Source organism: Manacus candei, unplaced genomic scaffold (genome assembly GCF_025592945.1).
Source record: "Manacus candei isolate 608988 ecotype Guabito, Panama unplaced genomic scaffold, ASM2559294v1 h1tg000095l, whole genome shotgun sequence".
Classification (NCBI taxonomy): Eukaryota; Metazoa; Chordata; class Aves; order Passeriformes; family Pipridae; genus Manacus; species Manacus candei.
In genome coordinates this window covers 2,150,985-2,171,655 of record NW_026138143.1, presented here as the reverse complement: position 1 = coordinate 2,171,655, position 20,671 = coordinate 2,150,985, and the positions used below count along the sequence as shown (strand labels likewise).

The 20,671-nt window shown below is 37.8% G+C and overlaps 2 protein-coding genes across 11 annotated transcripts in view; one reads left to right on the top strand and one right to left on the bottom strand.

The window, feature by feature from the left end:
• Positions 1 to 17,785, top strand: part of UBP1 (upstream binding protein 1) — a 52,475-nt gene extending 34,690 nt beyond the window's left edge. For 2 of the 6 annotated variants that reach the window (XM_051768509.1, XM_051768512.1), the window contains 11 exons: positions 725 to 877; positions 997 to 1,107; positions 1,655 to 1,762; positions 9,534 to 9,637; positions 10,471 to 10,525; positions 10,713 to 10,806; positions 12,251 to 12,341; positions 12,977 to 13,086; positions 14,440 to 14,582; positions 15,135 to 15,186; positions 15,914 to 17,785. In XM_051768509.1, coding sequence (XP_051624469.1) covers positions 725 to 877; positions 997 to 1,107; positions 1,655 to 1,762; positions 9,534 to 9,637; positions 10,471 to 10,525; positions 10,713 to 10,806; positions 12,251 to 12,341; positions 12,977 to 13,086; positions 14,440 to 14,582; positions 15,135 to 15,186; positions 15,914 to 15,951 — 1,059 coding nt within the window. In that variant the 3' untranslated portion in view covers positions 15,952 to 17,785. The remainder of the gene's footprint in view (positions 1 to 724; positions 878 to 996; positions 1,108 to 1,654; positions 1,763 to 9,533; positions 9,638 to 10,470; positions 10,526 to 10,712; positions 10,807 to 12,250; positions 12,342 to 12,976; positions 13,087 to 14,439; positions 14,583 to 15,134; positions 15,187 to 15,913) is intronic. The other 4 variants (XM_051768514.1, XM_051768515.1, XM_051768510.1 and 1 more) reach the window with 3 other exon arrangements.
• A 220-nt stretch (positions 17,786 to 18,005) lies between these two features.
• The window catches only part of FBXL2 (F-box and leucine rich repeat protein 2), a 56,366-nt gene continuing 53,700 nt past the window's right edge, over positions 18,006 to 20,671 (bottom strand). For 4 of the 5 annotated variants that reach the window (XM_051768516.1, XM_051768518.1, XM_051768519.1 and 1 more), the window contains one exon: positions 18,006 to 19,931. In XM_051768516.1, coding sequence (XP_051624476.1) covers positions 19,824 to 19,931 — 108 coding nt within the window. In that variant the 3' untranslated portion in view covers positions 18,006 to 19,823. The remainder of the gene's footprint in view (positions 19,932 to 20,671) is intronic. The other variant, XM_051768517.1, reaches the window with a different exon arrangement.

Here is a 20,671-nt window from a genome sequence, read left to right as displayed (position 1 = left end):
TAATATGGAATGTTCAGATTTGCATTGGGATTTTTACCTTTTGTCTCAGATCTGGTTTTATTATAAAAAGGTATAGGTATAAAGTTCGAGATAGCAGTGTTTCTTGCTGAGGCTGTCAAAATAGGTTAAATTCCATATTGTCAATAAATTAATTTTGATCTAGTATAATAAAAGATACTTTTTTTAGTAGGAGTTACATAATTAATAACATGTAGTCTCCTTGAAGAAGTACGAGATAAACTATTGAATATTTTTGTTTATGCACTTCCTTAGAAGTGGTAATAGACTGAAAATGGAACTGATACATATTATACAAGTATAGTTCACTCATTCTAAAGGCTCACTTAAAATTCCATAAGGAAGCAACAAAAAATTGGGAGCACTGTCCAGTGAGATTCACCATAACTCCTTCTGTTGCACTGATTTTCTCCTTAGATATTTTTTAAGGGAATTTCTAACTTATAAATCCACATTTGATTCTGATGTCACACCTGAGGCAATTCCATACTGATTTAAAGACCTGTGCACTTTTTATAGAGTTGGGCATATTTGAAAATACCCTGACATGAGGGTGCATGAGATGAGAAACTCTTCTAGTCAGTGACCTTTTATAGCTTTGCTAATATTTATTGCAAGAAACTGTATGTGATGTTGATAACATGTAATGAAATTTGTCTGGAATGCTTCTGAGGGTCGTTTTTGTTTGGTCATTGTTTCCTTTCAGGTACATTGTATCAGCACTGAATTTACCCCTCGTAAACACGGAGGAGAGAAAGGAGTTCCTTTTAGGATTCAGGTTGACACTTTTAAACAGACTGAAAATGGAGAATATACAGATCATCTGCATTCAGCTAGTTGTCAAATCAAAGTTTTTAAGGTAACAACAGAAAACAAGTTCTCATAAAGATGCAGAACATCGTGATGTTACTGCTTGACTTCTGAGATCAGATTTCAATTATTAAACCATTTTCCACTTGCATTCTTGTTCATTTATAGCCCAAAGGAGCAGACAGAAAACAGAAAACAGACAGAGAAAAGATGGAAAAGCGAACTGCACATGAAAAAGAGAAGTATCAGCCTTCATATGACACCACAGTTCTTACAGAGGTAACAAAATAAAATTGCATCTGCTGACTCAGGAGAAAATACATAGATACAGCATGTTGCTTAGCTGCAGTCTTGGAAGGGTTGGGGAAGAATTAGTTCTACATAAAGATAAGCTTTTTATTTGACAAATTTGTCCAGTGAGCAGCAACATTAAATTTTAAGCTATTGTTTGGTAAACTTGCATTTAGATACTCGATAGGTTCTTGTATTAAACCACACTAAGATTGAACGCTGTTTGACTGACTGTACTGAACCCTCAAGACTTTTGATAGAGATCCAAAAATCTTGCATATGAAAAGCAAAAACAAAAAAAAAAAGAGGGGGGACTCTAGAACTTAATTACCAAATTTGAGCTTCAAAGTCTGTTTTACGGAGATTACTGAGTTTAAGGCCAGAGCCTCAGTAGGTTTTTGCATTTTCTCTTAATTTAAACATCAGTGAGTTCTATGCAGTTTTCTGAATATTTCAGAAGTTTTTAAAAGGCTTTTAGATCTTTCCTCACTGTATAATGAAAAGAAATTGATCCACATCTTTGGTGTTTGTCCAGATGAGGCTTGAGCCTATAATTGAAGATGCAGTTGAACATGAGCAGAAAAAGTCCAGCAAGCGGACTTTGCCAGCAGACTACGGTGATTCTCTGGCAAAGCGAGGCAGTGTAAGGGACTTCTGCTTACCTTTTGATTATGCAAGATACCTTGTGCAGTGTTAGATATAGGAGAAACTTCCATTATATTAAGTAAAAATATTTTGATTGCTGTGTCTTAATTTTATTCACTTTTATGTGTACCAATTACTCCATGTTTGTTTTCAGCAAAGGAATCCTTCCTAAATCTAACACTTAAACTGTTGCAGAGGGACTGTGTAACTTAAAAGTCAAGAGCTTTCAGTTTATGTGACTTTAAATGAAATAGCTTTTTGCTTTCCTAAATGTATGTAATTAGTGGAAGTAAGAACAGTGAAATTTAGTGGTTTGTCCCTGTTTGTACTTACATTCAACAGAAGTTTTCATGTACATCAGTATTTTTTAAAGTGCCATATGTTGTAGATGGTTGTTACTGATTTTTTTCCTTTAGCCATCTACATACTGTGCTCCAGGCAGGTTTAATGCAGCTCAGAAGTGTGTCCATTCATCTTCCTGAAGTGTTACATTAACCCTGTATGTTTACCCCAAAAGGAAGCTATCATATATCCCGTGCCCTCCCTAACGTATGTCCTCTGTAGTCGTCCTGGCAGGGGTTAGCATTTTAGAGCTCTTAAATGCTGTTCCTTAAGGTGAATATCATTAAGACCTTACACGTTTGAGAGAAACAATCCCGCCTCTTTCATTTAGCAAGTTTGAATGTCATTTAATAACATGGCTGTGAAAGACAGTTATTAGACTGTTCTTTGAACAGGCACACTGTGCTGATTGCAATTTCCTGCCAATGCTTAGGCAATGACTGTCTGACTCCTGTCCCTCAGACATAACTTGGTTTGTATTTCTGATCTGTGAAAGTGATGTATAAGGTTTTATATTTCGGTTATAAAATACTTCAGAACATGCCTCTTCTTTATAAACCATGTAACGGGTGGCAGGGAACAAGCAGTATTAGTCAGATGGGTTCTTTGAAAGATTCATGAGTGGTTTTTTTGTGTTGTGCACCCTGAAACTGTTGTAGGTACTAAGCTGCCTGAATTTACGTTCTACTGTTCTTCGCTGTAGGGTTGGGTTGGTTTTGTTTTGTTTTTGATTTTTCTTTTAAGGCACACTTTAAGGATTTTTTGGCACTGTGTTCTTTTATTAGTTTCAGCTGGCCCTGGGGTAGAAGCAGGACAAAACAGGATTTTATCACTTTCACTTATAAAGCATCTTTTGAAGCTGGTCTTTGAAGGATTTCTGTGTTATTCTTTACCCTATGCTCTCTTCTCCTTCTGTTGTTATTTCACTGAGTGATTGTTGTTATAGGAAGAATAATAGAGAAAAGTATTTTTAAAAAAATTAAACAAATTCATTGTCCAGAGTAGAACATGCTGTAGCTAAATGATACCTGGAAATTGTCTAACCTTTTCTTGACAATCCCTTGAAATATTAAGCTTCTATGAATGGAAGCATTGCTTTAATTGTACAGAAAAAAAGCTGAGGTAGGACAGTACTGGACTTCTAATGCCTTTCCCAAAGCACATAAAGGACAATGACCCACAGGCTATTTTGAATAACAGGTATGCACAGCTTTCCAGTTCTCTTAATTGTGCAGCTGACTTTTCCTGGTTTGCATTTGCCCTTAATAAAATGTTGTCTTGAGATAATTCGGTGAGTTTGTTCAAACCATTTGGAATTTTATCCATGTAGGATGAAATCCTTTCAGCCTTGCTTACTTGGTTTTGTTTGCAGACTTAACACATGATATTTCCATCATTACAATGATTTTTATCATTAACAAAATTATTAAAAATCAACAAGCCCACAAAAAATACCAAGAAACACTATTTTTGCTGTATTCATAGTGGTACCTTGGTAATTGCTACACACTCACTAAACATTGTGTTTAGCTATATAAGTTGAATGTAAACTTGTTTTCTTGATCGATAAAAGGAATATCTGATTTATATCTTGAAGGTCAACAGCAGGCATTCTTCTCTTGTCACCAGACAGTCTTATTCTTGGGGGCCCTCTAAATATGGACAGGGATGATACATGTTTCTACTTAGAGCAATTCTGTCCTTGCAAATCTCTCTTCCCAAACTTGGCCATCAGAAGCTTTGACTGTTACCAGACTTCCCTCATATATGTAGATCAGATGTTCTGTATATGCAGTACAGCTGTGAAAGAGGGGCTTAAACACAAAAAGTGAAGGCCTGTTTCCATACATCTAAGTATGAAAATTGACACTGTTTTACATATTATGTATGATGTATCTTTTTACTTCAGATGTCCTGGGAACTGTAGCTCCATTACAGAAAAACAATATTGTTTGGAGTGTGTTTTTCTTGATGCAGTCAGGAGTGCTGGCTGTTACTTAGCCAGTGGTGCTTCCTAGATGCCCATTAATAGTTCTCTGTTACCTTTTCTTGAATTCTGCAAATTAATATGGATACAATCTATAGTTCTCTTCCTTTTTAAAGCTGTGTATTCTTATCTTCTGCTTACACCTAACCTGTTATATAGGCTGTCTTTTTTATTCCTTTTTGCATCTCATTTTGTGTGTTGGTTTTTTTTTATTCTGTCCCTCCAAGGTTCTGTTGTTCTATTTGTTGGATATTTCTATTTTTTCTTTCTTTTTTTCTTCCTCTCCCCTAAATGATTACTGCCAGATGAGTCATAATCAGATTTGGACAGATCAATTTCTCACTGTGTTTCCTTCAGAAAACATTGAATCTAATATGTTTTTCCAATTTAATTTGTATGGGATTATAACACAATGCAAGGAGTTGAGTGAAGCTTCATTTCTGAACAGCCATTCTGCTCTTTCCTAAGAACCAGAGAGTTTTTTCTAATTACCATAACCCATCTTTTCTTTATCACTCATTTTCATAGCAGTGCCATCTAGGTATGCTTTTCCATGACTTCTCTTAATTCACCTAATGTATCAAAATTCAGTGCATTTATTGCAGTTTCTGCAGTGTTTATTTCAGTATTTTCCAAACAGACACATAGTTAAAGATTCTTTTTTCATGCTATGGAGCATTGACTTTTTCTGTAGATATATGTGCTGGTTTAAAAGTAAACCAAGTGGGACAAATGAACCTAACTCAAGAGGTTACAAGTCAGTTATAATTTACTAAAAAGGTTACAATAAATGCAATAATACAGAGAAAAACTGGTTTTAACCCCCAAAGACAGATGTATAACCCTGCACCTTGGGACAAGAACAGAACAGTGTGCATTAGCCCCTGTGCTGAGCACCACGTGGTCCCCCTGGGTGCAAAGTAAAAGGAAAGGAAATCTGTTGGTCCAGATGATGGTCGCAGTTCCGTTGAGTAATGATCACAGTCTTATCGAGAGTTGAAGTTCTGGTCCTCCTCTGGATCCAACGAGTGGTACCAGAAGTCCCAAAACCCCAAGATTATATATGTTCAGGTGGGAATGTCCAGTACCTCCACCAGGGTGGGGATTTTCACTCTGTGACTCTGTGAGTCAAAGGATATTTTTGGAGTCTTTGATAGTGTAGGTCATTGCAGCTGCCTATTATGCCAGTCCAGTATGGCCCATTAGCAAAGATGACCCCTCAGGCTGGGTATGAAGGTGCTAATGCCTCCCCGAGGTGTGAAGACAAAGAAACCCTCACAGGGTTTCTTTAACACCCATCTTGTAGCCTGAGGTGTCAGGGTGCCCTGGGCAGCTGCTGCAAATGATCTATTATTAACAGTCCATCAGAAATGACACAGAGGGTGTAGAATACACAGTTTTGGTTATACCCACATAGTGATAAACTGGTCCCGGCCCCATAACTAGGACAATATAAAAGGCTACAAACTCAACACTTTTCTGGACCTCAGAGGGGGTGTTTATTTACAGATGACCTTCATTCAGGAACCGTTTTATGAAGGAGGCACTTTGTGTTTCCTCTCTCCTGATATATAGAAGGTAACGGTTATGTGAGGAAGAAAAAACCCCACCAGATTCTTTCTTTCTCCTGTTTTGAATTTGGAAAAATAGGCAAATTTGGATTGTGGTAGTTGGGTCTTTGCACTTTTTTCTGTCTGCAGTATCTTAGTTGATTTTTATATTAGTGTATAGTATATGTCATGAGCTAGAATATATAAACTACAATTTGACTAAACTTGGTCAAATGGTAATTTTTTGCAGATAGAGGTGCTTATAGAGCACATGGAAGTTAGAAGACTTCCTAGTATAGACCTTGAAATCAATTAGTATATTAAGTTTTGGACATGAAATATTGGAGCAGAAGTTAAATATTTTCTGTAAGTGACTTAAATATAAAATCTAGAGGCTACATGAAGCAGAAAGTGGAGCTGGAACAAAACTAATTTAGTAACATGAGCATAGTATTTATTCATTTTCAACATCTATATTTTGTGTAGCAGTATCAGCATACAGGATACGTAATGTGGGTGACTTCACATTTTGGGAATGACTTCTTCTGCACTCATAACAAGTCTGTATGCACAGAAGTTTTTTGCTTTTGCTGGCAACTGTGTTGGTTTGGGGCAAACCCCCTGTATTTTATAGGTTTGTTGAAAAAGCTGTATACCATATGTATGAGAAAATTGATGCTCTTTGCTTTCTAAAGATGATTCTGTGTGCTCAAGTATAGTAAGTCTAACTTGGAGAGCAAATTAGACTTACCGTATTTTGTCTTCATGTTTATTTGGCATTTTAATATAGTATAGAGTTCTTTGTCAAGGTTCAGTTTGAAAAAAAGGCATAAGTTTGGGCATGTTCCAGTAGATTGGAAGTAGGAAGGGGAAGGACATTGAACAGTGGCTTAGAATTGCTTGAGATTTTGCAATTCCTCAGAAGCTAGGAACACCCTGAGTTTAGGTGCTATGTATACTGAATCTGGAAAGTCATTCTGTCATTCTTAGAAAGATTTGTTATCTTCTCTTTAAATCAGTAAAACCATTGCTCAACACTTCATAACTTCATTTGTGGCCTGTACAGAAGGCTGTTAAAGATTTGAAACGAAAATAGTTTTCTCCTTCTCGTGAATTAATGCACATTTGGAAATCAGACAGTTTACGGAGTACAGTTGTATCAGTAGTATTGTATCAGTGTACTAGTAATGGAGGGCAGTTAGTCTTGAGACCTCAAACATCTGATCTTTGGAAATTCAGCAGTGTATATTTTTTTGTGTATTGTAGGTAAAGGTATAATGCCAATCTTATTTCTGTTTTGTGATGACTTTTTACAGAGTTGAATGCTTCCTTGTGACAGAATGACATTTTTCTCCTGGTTTTGTGTTCACTGGCCAGGGACTTCAGTATTAGTATCATTGTCTTGCTTAATGTCCTTTGCTTAACTCAGTTTTGCCTTAGAAATAAGAGAAATATCCTGATTGATCAGAGGACAAGTCCATAAAGTCCAGTGTTCTGTGCCCCACAGTGGGAATGGCAGGTGCTGTTTCAGGGAAGCCCTGCCACTTTCTCTGATCCATTCTCCTTATAACCACCCACCCCCCCTAGGATCCAGAATCATCATGCAGGATGTTAGAAAGCACGTCTGCTCAGTCTTTTTAGTGTTACTGGATTCGATGCCCAGGCATTTGCCTAATTGTCTTTCTGAACCTGTGGCTTTGTGAAGCGTAGGGCAGTTGTGCATGGAAGTGATTCCGAAAGCATAATCAGCTCAGCTTGGGTTAATTGCTGGAAGACTTTTTTGTTCCTTGAACCTTTCAGAGTTAAGTATCTCAGTGTTCAAATACTGGTTTTTCCCTCCACAACCTGTAAGACAGAAGAAAGGAGAACGGAGCCAATAGACATGTTGCAGTAGTATATCACTTACTACTACTTTTTTTTTCTTTTTAACCAACTGATTCAGTCTCAGTGGATAGATAGTGATGTTTTTGCTGGAAGAGGAGACTAGGTAGGAAAATGTATTTATGGGAGAAGAGAGGCTACTTGCTTTGGGTTGGCATTCTGTTTCTCTAAATACTTAAAATTTGCTTCTTCCTGGATTTAAACCCAGAGTTCTGTTGTGAAGAACTTCAGCTGGTTTGAAGGACAGAAACATTACCTGCAGTACCTGCCTTGGGAAATGTCTCAAAAGACATTCTCTGGCACCAGTGCATTCTTTGCTGACCCTGAATTTAAATATATGGTGAATAGAATCTTGTAAGGGAATGGTGGATAAGGATATAGAGCTTGCATCTGTGTGTCCACATAAACATCTTAGGTTAAAATATAGGGAGAGAATGTCAGAAAATTAAAGAATATTAATAGCTCTTTCAAAATATTTCAGAAGAACAAAGTTAACATTATTATGTTGAGCTTTTATTTTCAACTTATGGCTTTGGACCACATAATTAGGGAATGAAGGCCTCTTGTAACTACGTATGTGTTGTAATACATCATCTTTGATATTAACATAAAAAATGAGCTTGAGAAGAGAAACAACAGATGGGAATATACAGAATAGGAGGAAGAACATGTCATCCTACAAGGTCATAGAGGAGCGTGCTTTGTGTGGGGGGCGCTGTTTGTAGGCTGAAGGGTGGCTTTGCATAATCAAAGGCTGTGTATGCAGTAGGTAGCAAAAATGCTGGTTTGAATCAAATCTCAGACAGATTAAGAATGTTCCTAATTTTTTAGCTATTTGCATGCAAGACTTAGTTTTTTTTTAAATTCTGTGCACTGTGCTGGGGAACTTGCCATCTTAACTCTGACAACTGAAGACTGGAGTCCAGCACAGAAATGTTGTTGCCTCTCTTAGAGAAGATGGCAGCCGGTTGGTGTTGCACTTGTTTACTGTTTACCCTGGATGGCAGAAAGATCTTTCAACACAAAATTGTTGAAATAAGTTTGTATTGATGTTAGTTCATACTTATTCTGCTCCCTCCTCCTCTTCCCCGCTACAAGGCTATGATATAACTCTGGAAATTCCTTACAAGGTATTTAGCTGGTGCATGATAAGCATATCAGAAATCTTTGTTGTTTTAACAGGCATGGTCTTAGCTTACCTTATCTTGGGCTACTTGCTTGTTTTAATCATGTCTTCGAAGATACCAAAATGTGGTTTTTGGTTTTCTTTAAAATACTGGATTTTCAATACTATCAGAAGCACTAAAGGTAGCCTTGTTTTGAAGGGCTTAATCATCATGATTTAAAAAAATACCCAAAAAAAGACTGACAGAATTTGACAACTGGCTTATCTTATCCTTGTGATGACCTAAATTTGTGTAAAAACTTCTAGTTTACCAAGCAGTTCAGAGAAATCAGTCCATGTAAGTAAACATATTTCAGTCCTGCTGTAAATGAATAAAAAATTTGAAATTAACAAAAATTTATACTGAAAATTCCATGTGTTTTAATTGCTCTCAGGGCAGGTACATTTATCCACAAGATAAAATCTAGCTTCATAGCTTTACTTACTATTGCCGAGCACCTATTGTCATGTCCTGGTACCTGCAGTTTAAACAGCCCTTTCATCCCACAGGATGAAAGAAGTTTTTTTCCAGCAGATGGCTGGGGGTTGGTTGGCTTTGTTTTAGACTGAATAATCTGTACAGATCTTTTGTCAGTTTCACAAATATACCCTAATTTTTTTAAACAGAAGACAGTATAACTAGGAGTCTTCATGAAAGAACAAGATAGAACTGATTTTTACCTGGAATATCTGCATGTAATGTGTGGGATAGAGGGAATCTCGATTTGGAATTGCAAATCAGAATACTCTGTGGATAAAATCCTGGCTTTAAATGAAACAAGTGTGCATCAGAGTAAAGAATGTATTGTCAAGAGAAACTCAGGTTTTAATTCTTTATCTTCAGTGCTCACCGTGGCCTGATACTCCTACAACATTTGTAAACAACAGTCCTACTCCTGCTCCAGCTTTTACCTCTGCTCAGCATAATACCTACAGTGTCCCAGACAGGTAGGTTTCTATTCTGTACCCCAGTTAAAGATAGCATTTTAAAATCAGGCTTATTCAAAAGTGTTTTCTGAGTAAATGCAACTATGTTCTGGTTCCATGGGGAGTTGAAAGATCATTTTGACCTATATATTCATTTTATAGTATAATACTTGTATCATTTGGTTCAATTGTAAGGTCATTACTTTTGCATCACCATTTTTCTTTCTTCCTATATGTTTTTAAAAACAACTTCTTGTCTTTTGTCATATAGCAAATACTTTACCTTTTAACTATTCTAATTTAATCCTTGCCTATGGCAACTGTTTTTAGCTTTTTTCATTAAGAACAGTTCATTCTCCTCATACACAGTTAATATAATTTGTACAAAAAAACCCCCAGCAATTCACAAGCATTTCAACAAAAATTGCATTGGTAACATTTTATATTGAGTCATTAATTAAACTACTATAACCAAATTTGCATTTGATCCAAAAATGATTTACAGTGGTATTGTCTGGTCTGTTTACTGGTTTTTGTCTGCCTTGTATTTTACTAATTCTTCCTCAGTCACCCTTTTAAGGCAGTGAAGTGGCCATGTAACCTCCCTTGAGTGTTGGCAAATCTGCTTCTCCAGTACATAAAGGATATATAAAATAGGAACCAGATCACTTCCATATTGAAGTGGGATGATCTTTCTCTTGAGTTTAACAAGTTTCAATCTACGTGGTGTTTAATATGTCTTTCACCTGTGATATTTATTGTTTTGGCAATCTCAAGTTATTTTTCAACAACGCTTAAATATTTTGGTTCATAAAATTCTAGTAATACTTTTCTTTTTGTTTTTTAATCTGTAGCAATTCTTCCTCCCCAAATCATCAAGGAGATGGAACTTCTCAAGGATCAGGAGATGTGAGTGTTTGCTTTCTGATACTGATCATGGCTATATTTGTATAGTTGTATCAGAACACTTGATTTATACTCTATTAATAGGTACTGAGGAAGTGTTTAACTGAGGGAAATTTTTTAATGGCTTGGGGTCTGTTGGTTTTGGTTTTTTTAGTATCCAAATTATCATATCCAGTCTTGTTTCTTACAGCAGCTTCATCCTTCGGCCACAATCCAGGAAACTCAGCAATGGTTGCTCAAGAATAGGTTCTCAACCTATACAAGGCTTTTTTCAAATTTCTCAGGTATCTGTAGTTTACTTTTTTCTTTCTTGGTGTTAATGAGCAAGTTCTGTGTTGGAAAATAATTCTCTAAGAACAATATGGTATACATATTTATTTACTGATTTGCTTATTAAATAGCAAGGCAGTTTCCACTTGTGTTTCTGGACACAAGACATGGCAATAGATGCACTATGTGGGGCTGTGTTTTGTTGTTTGCTTCTTCAGTCTTGCATGTAATTGTGCAAAGGGTGGGATGACACTACACACCATAAATAAAATTCATTTTCTGTTTTCTTTGGAGACACATGATGAATGATGCCAGCTCTCTGCCTCTTGCCTTAGCTCGTGCTTCAGTCAGGATTCCCTTTGTACCAGACTTTTTCCCTGGTCAAGGGAAGGTTTATTCTTCTGCTACTGGTTAGTTTTTGATCTGTGCTTCTTGTATTATGGTTGCTAAGCTTTTTCAATAAACTTCAGTACCAAATTCTGACCAAGGCTCTTGGAAAACTTTTCTTCTTCATCATTATTATCATAATAAAAGTCAAATACTAGCTGGCTGGTTTTTCGTTGAAGCAAGAGTATGTGGCTTTTATTATACTACTTCAGGTGTGGGCATTTTTTGATTACAGTATTTAAGGGCCATGATAAATTATTTGTGCTGGCTTTTACCTGTGCATTCCTAGATAGTTTGTGGAGTATTTTCACAAATTCCTGTTTTCCCACTCATCTATTACAGTGACTGATTTTTCAGATGGTTGATTTCTTCATTGACACCTATGTTGCTTCTCAGAAGAAACTTCCATTTTGTTTTTAAATCTCTGAGGCTTCCTTTTCTAAAGTAAATCTTCAGGGAAGCAGTTGTTTTCACAGATCATTAATTTGCAGCATCTTAAAAAAAAAAAAAAAACAACCAAAAACCAAAGCTGATTTTGGATGGAAGTATCCCACAGCCCGGACTTGCCCCAAGTTGCTGATGTACTGATTTGTCCACGCTGCTTTAGTTATGCCAGCCTTTTAGCAGCGTTACGTGAGTGCATTGTTATAACTTAAGTGCACAGAGGACATGAGGAATGAGTTGAGTGCCTGGGATAATTCACTGAGTGAAAAGCCATCGAATATCTTTGCTCTGTATTTTGCATGTGTTCAAAACACACTAAACTGGGTGCCAGCAAAAACCATTGTTTGTCTACAGAACAGTCCTCTGTCTCTACAGAAATTGTGTGCCTTGCAGACTCGTACTGTTTCAAAGATGTGAACACTATAAAGTGTAACTATCCACCTCTGGAAAACAGGTCAATGTTATTTAGCACTCACTAGTGCCTATTCTGAATTTTACTTAGTCCTATTTGCTAGATGCCATTTTTATCGTGGTGAAGTTTGTTGTCATTGGTTGAAATGAACATAAATTTATTTTAAAAAATGTTTTTATGCAAAGTAATCATTAAATCCTCATGTATTTCTCCAGGTGCTGATTTATTAAAGCTGACAAGAGAAGATCTGGTACAAATCTGTGGTCCAGCTGATGGAATTCGGCTGTATAATGCACTGAAATCCAGGTAATAGGCTGATGGTGAGGTTGTTGGGTGGTGTTCTGCCATTTCCTACAGATGGGGAATTCCAGAATTGGGAGAATTGGGAAGTTAGTTCAGGATGGACCTTGATGCCTGTGTGAGCTGCCTCAGGAACTGGCAGCAAGACATTTAAAAATGACCTCCTATGTACGCCTCCAGGGCAGAGCCAGGAGAGATGCAGGTGGGCCCTGTCGATTTCCTGATACAGATGGATTTGTTGCCAAGGCACAAAACTTGTCATTCAGAGGAGCTCAGAACAACCTGAGGCTTTTTGAGGTTACAGGCATTGAGTGCTAACACAGACAGCATCCCAGGTGGTGTGTCTGATTCTGTCTGAAATGGGTACTTCTTACTGTTGACCTTTTTAGCAGAATGCTTGTTGTTGCTCAGTAGTTATGTTCCAGAATTACAACAAGCAGCATCCTGATGAACTCTTAATTGATTGAAATGTTGTTTAAATGCAGAAACATCCGAGAGACCACTTATCTTTATATTAATTTAATTTTTTGGGGTCAGTGAAAGAAAACATGTCGAGTGTACTGTTAGCATAACAAATCTATCAGTTTCTGTATTTCCAGGGCACGTAGGCTTTTCTCTGACGTGATTTGCTTGAACTACAGGTCTATTAGGCCCCGTTTAACAATCTACGTGTGTCAGGAGCCATTACGGAGCATACAACTGGAAAGACAAGATACAGGCAATGGTGAGAGCAGCAACGGTGCAATATACGGTACGGTGCACAGCGGTCTCTCTGCACACCATTCCCTGTCTTAAAGGTCTAAAACAAGATAGATGGGAAGGAAGAAAGCAGTGAAGAGGCTGAGTTGCTGTTTCTGGTGTACAGAGAAACCATAGGAAGTTGTATTCACAGCAGCAGTGCTGCTTTAACACTGCACGGGATGAACAGAACCTAAAACCTCTCAAGGTTAAATGATTGGGGTTTTTTCAGTCCATTGAACTAGTTACATGGTAATTACTTAAGGAGCTCTCTAGCTGTGCCTGTTGTTACAGACAAGGTATCTACCATATAAATGTAAAAGCTAAGTGCAAATAAAACACTTTAATTCTTTCCCATTTTCTGTTAAGAGTTTGCTGTCATTTTCTGTGCAGCTGCAGAAAAACTGTAGAGCCTGGGCAAGGAAAATCAGCCAAGCAAGTGTATGGGCTCCTGATTTTAGTATTATTTTTCTGAAACATAGCTGTTGTTTCAACACAGATGGGAACTTAAAATTCATGTCAATCTTAAAAGAATGGAGCTCTTTGAAATAATTTTCTTGCTCTTGGCTTTGAGAGAAGAGACCTCTCTTCCCCAGCTGAAATCTGTACAGGCTGTTGCTGCAACAGTGCTTGTGTATTTTCCATGCAAGAATTGAGGTGGAGGAGGATCTGTAAATAGAATACTGCTGCTGTCAAAAACGTATTTTCCCCCAGATATCTTCAGTCTTTGGTTTGGGGCAGAAGAATGTGCAAACATGGAGCTGCCCAGGGTTTCAAACACTATTTAATAAAGCTACAGAACTGTAAATAAAGCACCAACTGAACAGTTGCTTTGTCTTACTGTTCTGTTTGTTTGCTGTGCTGTATTTTCCCCTGCCACCCTTCAGCTCTGAGGTGATCTGTAGGAAGTTTATTCAGACAGTTGCAAAAACCTTTCCTTACCAAAACCCAAAAATCTATATCCCCGTTCAAAGCAACAGCATAGACATGTAAGTCAAATGTATTGTATTACCTGATTCTTTTGAGACTGCCCAAAACTACTTCCAAAGCCATCTTTAAGTGACTCTAAAAATCCATTCTAAAAAGCCTTTTTGTGCAGGATACAGGAAAAAATGGGGAAGTTGCATTCAGTCTCAGAGCAAACAGAAGCCTCTCCCTTGTCAGAGTTGTGCTTATGACTTTTCCTTGCAAGAAAAGTCAGAGCAGTTCATACTTCTTAGTGACAACAGGAGGAGAGTAAACTACACGGTTTTAGCTTTTAAAACCTTTTAAAGCCAGGTGTGCAAAGAGATTTAGATTTCTTTTCATATAGTTACTCGTTATCCATTAGTACCATGCTTATGTAAATGCCTTTTTTCTCTTGTAGTTTATCACGCAATCTACTTAGAGGAGATGGCAGCCTCAGAAGTCACACGCAAGCTTGCTTTGGCATTTAATATTCCTTTGCATCAGATCAACCAGGTTTACAGACAGGGTCCCACAGGCATCCACATTCTTGTTAGTGATCAGGTAATGGGAATTTTATTTTCTTGACATTTATTTATGAATTAGAGTGGAGGATTTTCTTATGCTTGCTTATTTATTACTGGTTTTTTCTGCTTGATAATGCAGCCTAGTATTTTCTGATATTTTAGAATATATTTTCCTTTGCATTGAAACAAGCAGGATTCTTTCAGTGACACTTCGTCTACCTGATTAAATTGAGACTATGATGAGAGAGGCAACTGGTCTGTATAGGTCTATATAGTTAATCTATATAGATGCTGCAGTAATTACTTAGTATGTATTTATTTTGATCATTTCAATACTGCTGAATTTGGCTTATTCAGGTGTCTGCTACACAGACTTGGAGTTCCCAAACCACAGCCAGCAGTAATGGGCTCCCAACTGGTTTCATGAGTAACAAGCAGTGGATTTTAATTTGGTATATATATTGTGTCCCTTCAAGAAAACAAAAAATATGCAATTGCTTATAAAAGGCTGTGTTTAGTACCTGATTTGGTGTTTTTTCGGCATCGGTCTTATTCAGGAGGGTTTTGAAACTTTTTTTTCTTTTTGCAGATGGTTCAGAACTTTCAAGATGAGAGTTGTTTCTTATTCACCACAATAAAAGGTACCTTGTCTTTTCTGACAGTCTAGAACTTAATTGTTTATTCCACCAAGGAGCCTTCTTTAGAGCAAGAAAATAAAAAAATCTGTACACATAGTGGCAGAAAATAACTGAGTTCTTCCTGTCTTGGTCAGAACTTTCAACCTCTGTGTAGCACCTCAGTCTTTCTCCAAGGTTTCCAGTTCAGCGCCAGTGCAGCATTTGGTAACAAATCTCATACAAAACTCAGTCAACCATCACAGTGCTTGCTGCTGATAATTGTTGAGAATGGTGATGTTTCAAAATAATTTAAAATCCTGGCAGTAGTACTTCTGAAGTTCAGAAACTGAATGTTAACTGAGTCATGAGAGTCAGCAGAACAGAGTATAATGTTCTGTTCTTTCATTACTAGTCAATAATCATCCTCTGTGGGTTGGTGCGGAATCCCACAGTTCCTTAGGAGTCCAGTTTATTTCTGGTGAGAGGTGCCAGCAAATGGCTGTAATCAGTGGACAAGTTTGACTCTGTGCAGACTTTACCTACAGAAACTGTCCCAACTTTGAAGATCCAACTACAAATCATTAATCATAACATCTTTGCTTAGCACAAGCAGAACATTTTTAAAAGCTATGTTTGTTGCTGTGGATGAGCTGTACTTTGAAAACCAAGTCCATACTTTGGTGGTTTGGTGCCTTGGCTCATATTTTTATGATTCTGTTTAAGAAAGATTGACACTTTATTCTTTTTTCAGCTGAAAATGGTGAAGGCTTCCACATAATTCTGAAGTGATGTCACACAATTGCTACACTGATACTCCAACGCAGAATGAAGTCCTGCCTAAAGATTATGAAGATCATCCAAAACCTTAGGATCTAACTTCACTGTATAAGATGTTTCATATTGAAAACACAAAATGACCTTTCTAATGAGCTGTTTGATAGGTGAACTTTCTTATCACTGCCATAGCTAAGTGTCCTCATGAGAGGTATAATGCCATGACAGCTTACGTACAGGCATGGAAGACAATGTAAGCAAAGGTGCTTGCCCTTTACTGAAATAAGGCAAATTATGGCCAGTAGATACAGTTCATAGAAGCAGAGCAGTGTTGCTTTTCTATTATCTGTATCCAGTTGGAGATGAATGTAAACTTATTTGGGGGCATTTACCTTTCTGTGCCAGTTTGTCTATTACGTGCTTGTACCTTACGCTGGTTTTATTTTTTGATGTTAGCAGAGCACATGCTAATCTGTGTGGAGATGAGTAGTTAAGGTGATAGTGATCAGGTTGTCAGGTCTTTGAGAGTAAAGCTGTCAAAACAGCTTCCCGTGTAAATTGTGTATAAGAGTGTATGTAAGAAGTGTAAATGCCAGAAAAGGGCTTTTAAGAAGCCCTAGACAGATGCAATATATGCATGCAGCAAACTGCATTATCAATAGTACCTTATTGGAGGGTACCAAGTAATTGTGTTTTGCTTTAATGAATTTAATGGAAAAGAATTGCCTATGCATCCTTTATGTTTAGTTTCGTAGGTTCTCTGCGGAGCACTGCTGCAGTTTAACTCTTTGCTTGTAAAATTGTGAGTTTTAAAAATACAGCAGTGAGAGGTGGGGTTTTCTGACTTAGTGGAATTATGCTGATGAGGGAAGATGACCCACTGGCACCACAGGGCTGTCATAGCTTTCAGCAACATCGAATAAATTGCTTAAGAAACACTAAATACACACCCTGTAAGTCTCCCTCCCAGCAGTGAATGCCCTGCTGGAGTTGCTATTACGGACAAACATCTTCTTACCTTTTCTGTTGACCTTTCTCCGCCCTCCAGTCCATACTGTACACCTGTTACAGTGCCTCTTCCATATGACCAAATACTCACTTTTCTCTGAAACAGGCAATGTGCTTTTTCGGTATTTTGGATATTTCTTGTACAGTCATGGCACAGCATTTCCTAGGGTAACATTAAGTTTCAACTGGTTAGGTACTTAAAGGGGAATATTTCCAAACGTATTGGGTGACAGTTTCAGAGCTGTCATTTTGTGCCTTTGGAAAGTTCCACCTTGATCTCTGGCTAAAAGCTTGGGAATAGTTTTGCTTTTTATGCTGCAGTGTTCCATGTAAGCAACTACTACAGCATGTAAAAAAGCAACTTTGATTTTTTTTTTTCACTTCCCCTTTCATAACTGGCATAAGTGCTTAGCAGAAAAGCTTCTGAAAGCTGTAGCATTTTGAAAACTTAAATTCATCAAACCTAGAGGGTTTTTTCCTATTTTTGTTTGGTTTTTTTTTCCGCACTGAAAGTAAAATTTTATGTACTTACTTAAACATTTCTGACTATGAGTTGTTCATCTTTGGGTATTGTTTGGTCCTAGTATTTTCTTGAACTGACACTTGTGTCTTTTTAGTTCACACCACATTCAAATCCAAATGTTTTATAAAAGTGGAAATATCCTTGATTGGAAAGTATCCAAATATCTAATTTTAAAAAATCTTGAAAGTTGTACAGTAGTTTGTCCAGCTCACTTGAAATTGGAATTAAATTATGGCACCAGCAAATTGCTTTTGTTTTTTAATAAGATGTACACATTTCAATTTAAGTATAATAAATGTTTTTCAATAATTTTGTAAATGTGCTTTTCTTTTTACTTTTTTTCCCCCCTCACATGCATTACAGACATGTCCAGTGTTAAGACTCAGATTAATTGCAAGATCTGCTTTGGCACTAATGGTATGTAAAGGCAAGGAAGGGAAGTAAACAAGCTCTGTAGTGTGTCCTGCACCCAGCACAGTCACACAGATCTTCTGCTTCCAGTAGCAATCCTGGGTAGATTTGAAATAATTGCAACAAATTCAAGTTTGACATCAGCTGATTGTTTATTTAAGTGTCCTATATCTGAGTAGGTTCCATTTGTTTTTGTACATCTTTAATGCAATGGACTTTTACAAGGTTCATTATGTTCTTAGAAAAAAATGAGCCAACAAAAGGCAACACATCTTGACATATTGGTACCAATGACTTTCCTGGTACAGTTGAAAATAAAATCTGCTTAAAACTCTCTTATTACAATAGCAGTGTCTTCATGGAACTCTAGGTGTACGATTGTAACAGCACTCCACTACTGTGCAAAAGAAGCCCAGATTGGCTTACTTTGGAGTAGTAAAGAAATCCATGTACTGTACTCTAAGCTATAATTTAACCCCGCAGTTGAGGTCTTAATTTACTGTCCCCATCCTCTGTGAATCATGAATGCAACCCAGCTGTTGCTATCCATACAAGTCTCATGTTCACACTCCTTTTTAGAAGTAGCTTAAAATTTGGTGGTGGTGGGGGGAAAATTACTATCCAGTAGTAGCTTTTCCAACTGCTTTTTAATTTTCAGTAAACACAGGCCCTGAACTCTTAAAACATACACACACACAATCAAACTTACACAAAAAAAGCTTTCTGAACTGTCGCGTAGTTTCTCTCAGATAATTAAGTTGCTAAATATAAAAAAGTTTATCTAATCCTCTAGCATTGAAAAACTAAGGATGAAAGCATGGCCTTAAGAGTTAATACACAGATTTCATCATTATTATTACCATTCAGAAGTTGACAGCTTCTTACCCCAAACATGAAGAGTTGGGCTTTTACATTTGAAAACCACAGGTTTGGTTTGGTTCAACTCCTGCCTACAGAGTTTGTCCTATGCTTGTCCCTAAAATGGATGGGACAAACAGCTTGAATTCCTTGCTCCATTGTCTTTCCTGTAGCTGAACCTGGTTTCCATTCTTCATCTGTAGAACAGCACGTATAATACATCCCTCTTCCTAGAACTGCTGCATCCTTTCCTTACAAACCACAGAGGTAACTGAGGACACACAGGAATGGCGTTACAGTCAGCACCATGTATGGTTGTGGCAGCCAGTTACAGTAGAGTGCACAAGCTCTACCACAGTGGATTTTTACTCCTGTTAAAGGCCGATGGCTTTGGGCATAAACGTGCGTTTGGTGACGGGCAAGCTTTGTACGAGCATAGTTCAACTGAACCAAGTCCAAAAACTTGGGAAGTATTTCTATTTATGTAGTTATCTTGAGGTACTATCTTACCTTTTGACATTACCTATTATGTCCTGTTATGTAATTAAATATGAAGCTGAATCATGAAAAAGAATAAGCTGCTGTTTCACTGTAAGAGCTTACGATTACTTTGCATTTTTTTGGTCAACATCTGCTAAAGCTGATTTGTCCTTACACCTGATATTTAATCTGTCGTGTATGTTACAGAACAGCAGGTTCAGTTCCTTGGTGTGACGGACTCGAGCCCCACGTTAAGTTCCAACTTCACACGGAGTAGCGCTTACAAATGCAAATTAACTTCCAAGTTTAGTGACCTTTCACCAAGTGGCTGCTATGCTGCAATGCCCACACGTTTTACACGGTACTGCAGTTCTCATGCCAACAGAAGGAAGGAGTTACTAATACAAACCAAAGCATCACCAACTTAATCCACAGCTGCACATTACGTTAAGATTTTTACCTGGGGAAAAAAAAAAAATGCTTTTCTTGTCACAAAACTGGATGACCAAACACCACCATTAGGACTGTCAGGAAACCGCCTCCTTCCGCTGACTTGCAGTCCCTTTCTTCAACAACGACAGAATTTTCTGTGTGGTTGCACTTACTGTCAAAGAATAATACAGCATCTGCAGAGGCGCTGTCCGCTCCCTCCGACCGAGGGAGGGGGAGTTACTGGAGCAAAGTAAGCATGAACTTTCACGTGAGGTAGATGAGCCTGTGGGTGAAAAGTCTGCATTATAATGGCAGAGAAAGAAAAGTAACTAAAAAAAGAAAAGTGAAGAGAAGCAGTATACCTCAACTGCTGCCAACAAGTACTCTCTCATGAAGGTGGGTTAGCTAAGAAGAAAGCATCTATACACTGGATAGTAGCCAAGCAGTCTTCTCCTGACATGTAATTCCTCATGTCCCATCCAGCTAAGGCACACTAATGTCTGGGCATTCAACTTGCACAGGGCTCCCACTGGTTACCCAACAAAGCACTAATCAGCCCAGACAGCTCTCCATCAGGAGAGGCACGTGTTTTCCCTCAGGGGAGAGAGAGGTGGATCCCTGGCTACTTAAGGAGGACTTGTCTGTACCTTGTTTCCCATAGTTCTCCTGCTGTTCTCATCCTGGAAGATAGCAGGAAATAAAATTGGGCATCTGCACTCAATTTGAGTCACTATTGGGAATGAGTTTTCCAATTCCAAAAGTGTTTGGACACAAATTTGGGATATGAAGCTGCAGACAAGTTTAACAGCAAGGTTAAAACGCTGCCCCCGCAAGGTAGGCAGTCCCTGACCTAATGGGCAAGGTACACAGAAAAGGTTTGGGGCTGGATTCCAGGGCCTAAGGGCCCCACAACCCATCAGACGAAATACCCACGCAGATGTTTTACTATTGGCTCTGTGTCTTAATGTATATTTTAGAATAGTTAAAGAATACCACTACACCATCCTAAAAACTGAGAGGCCT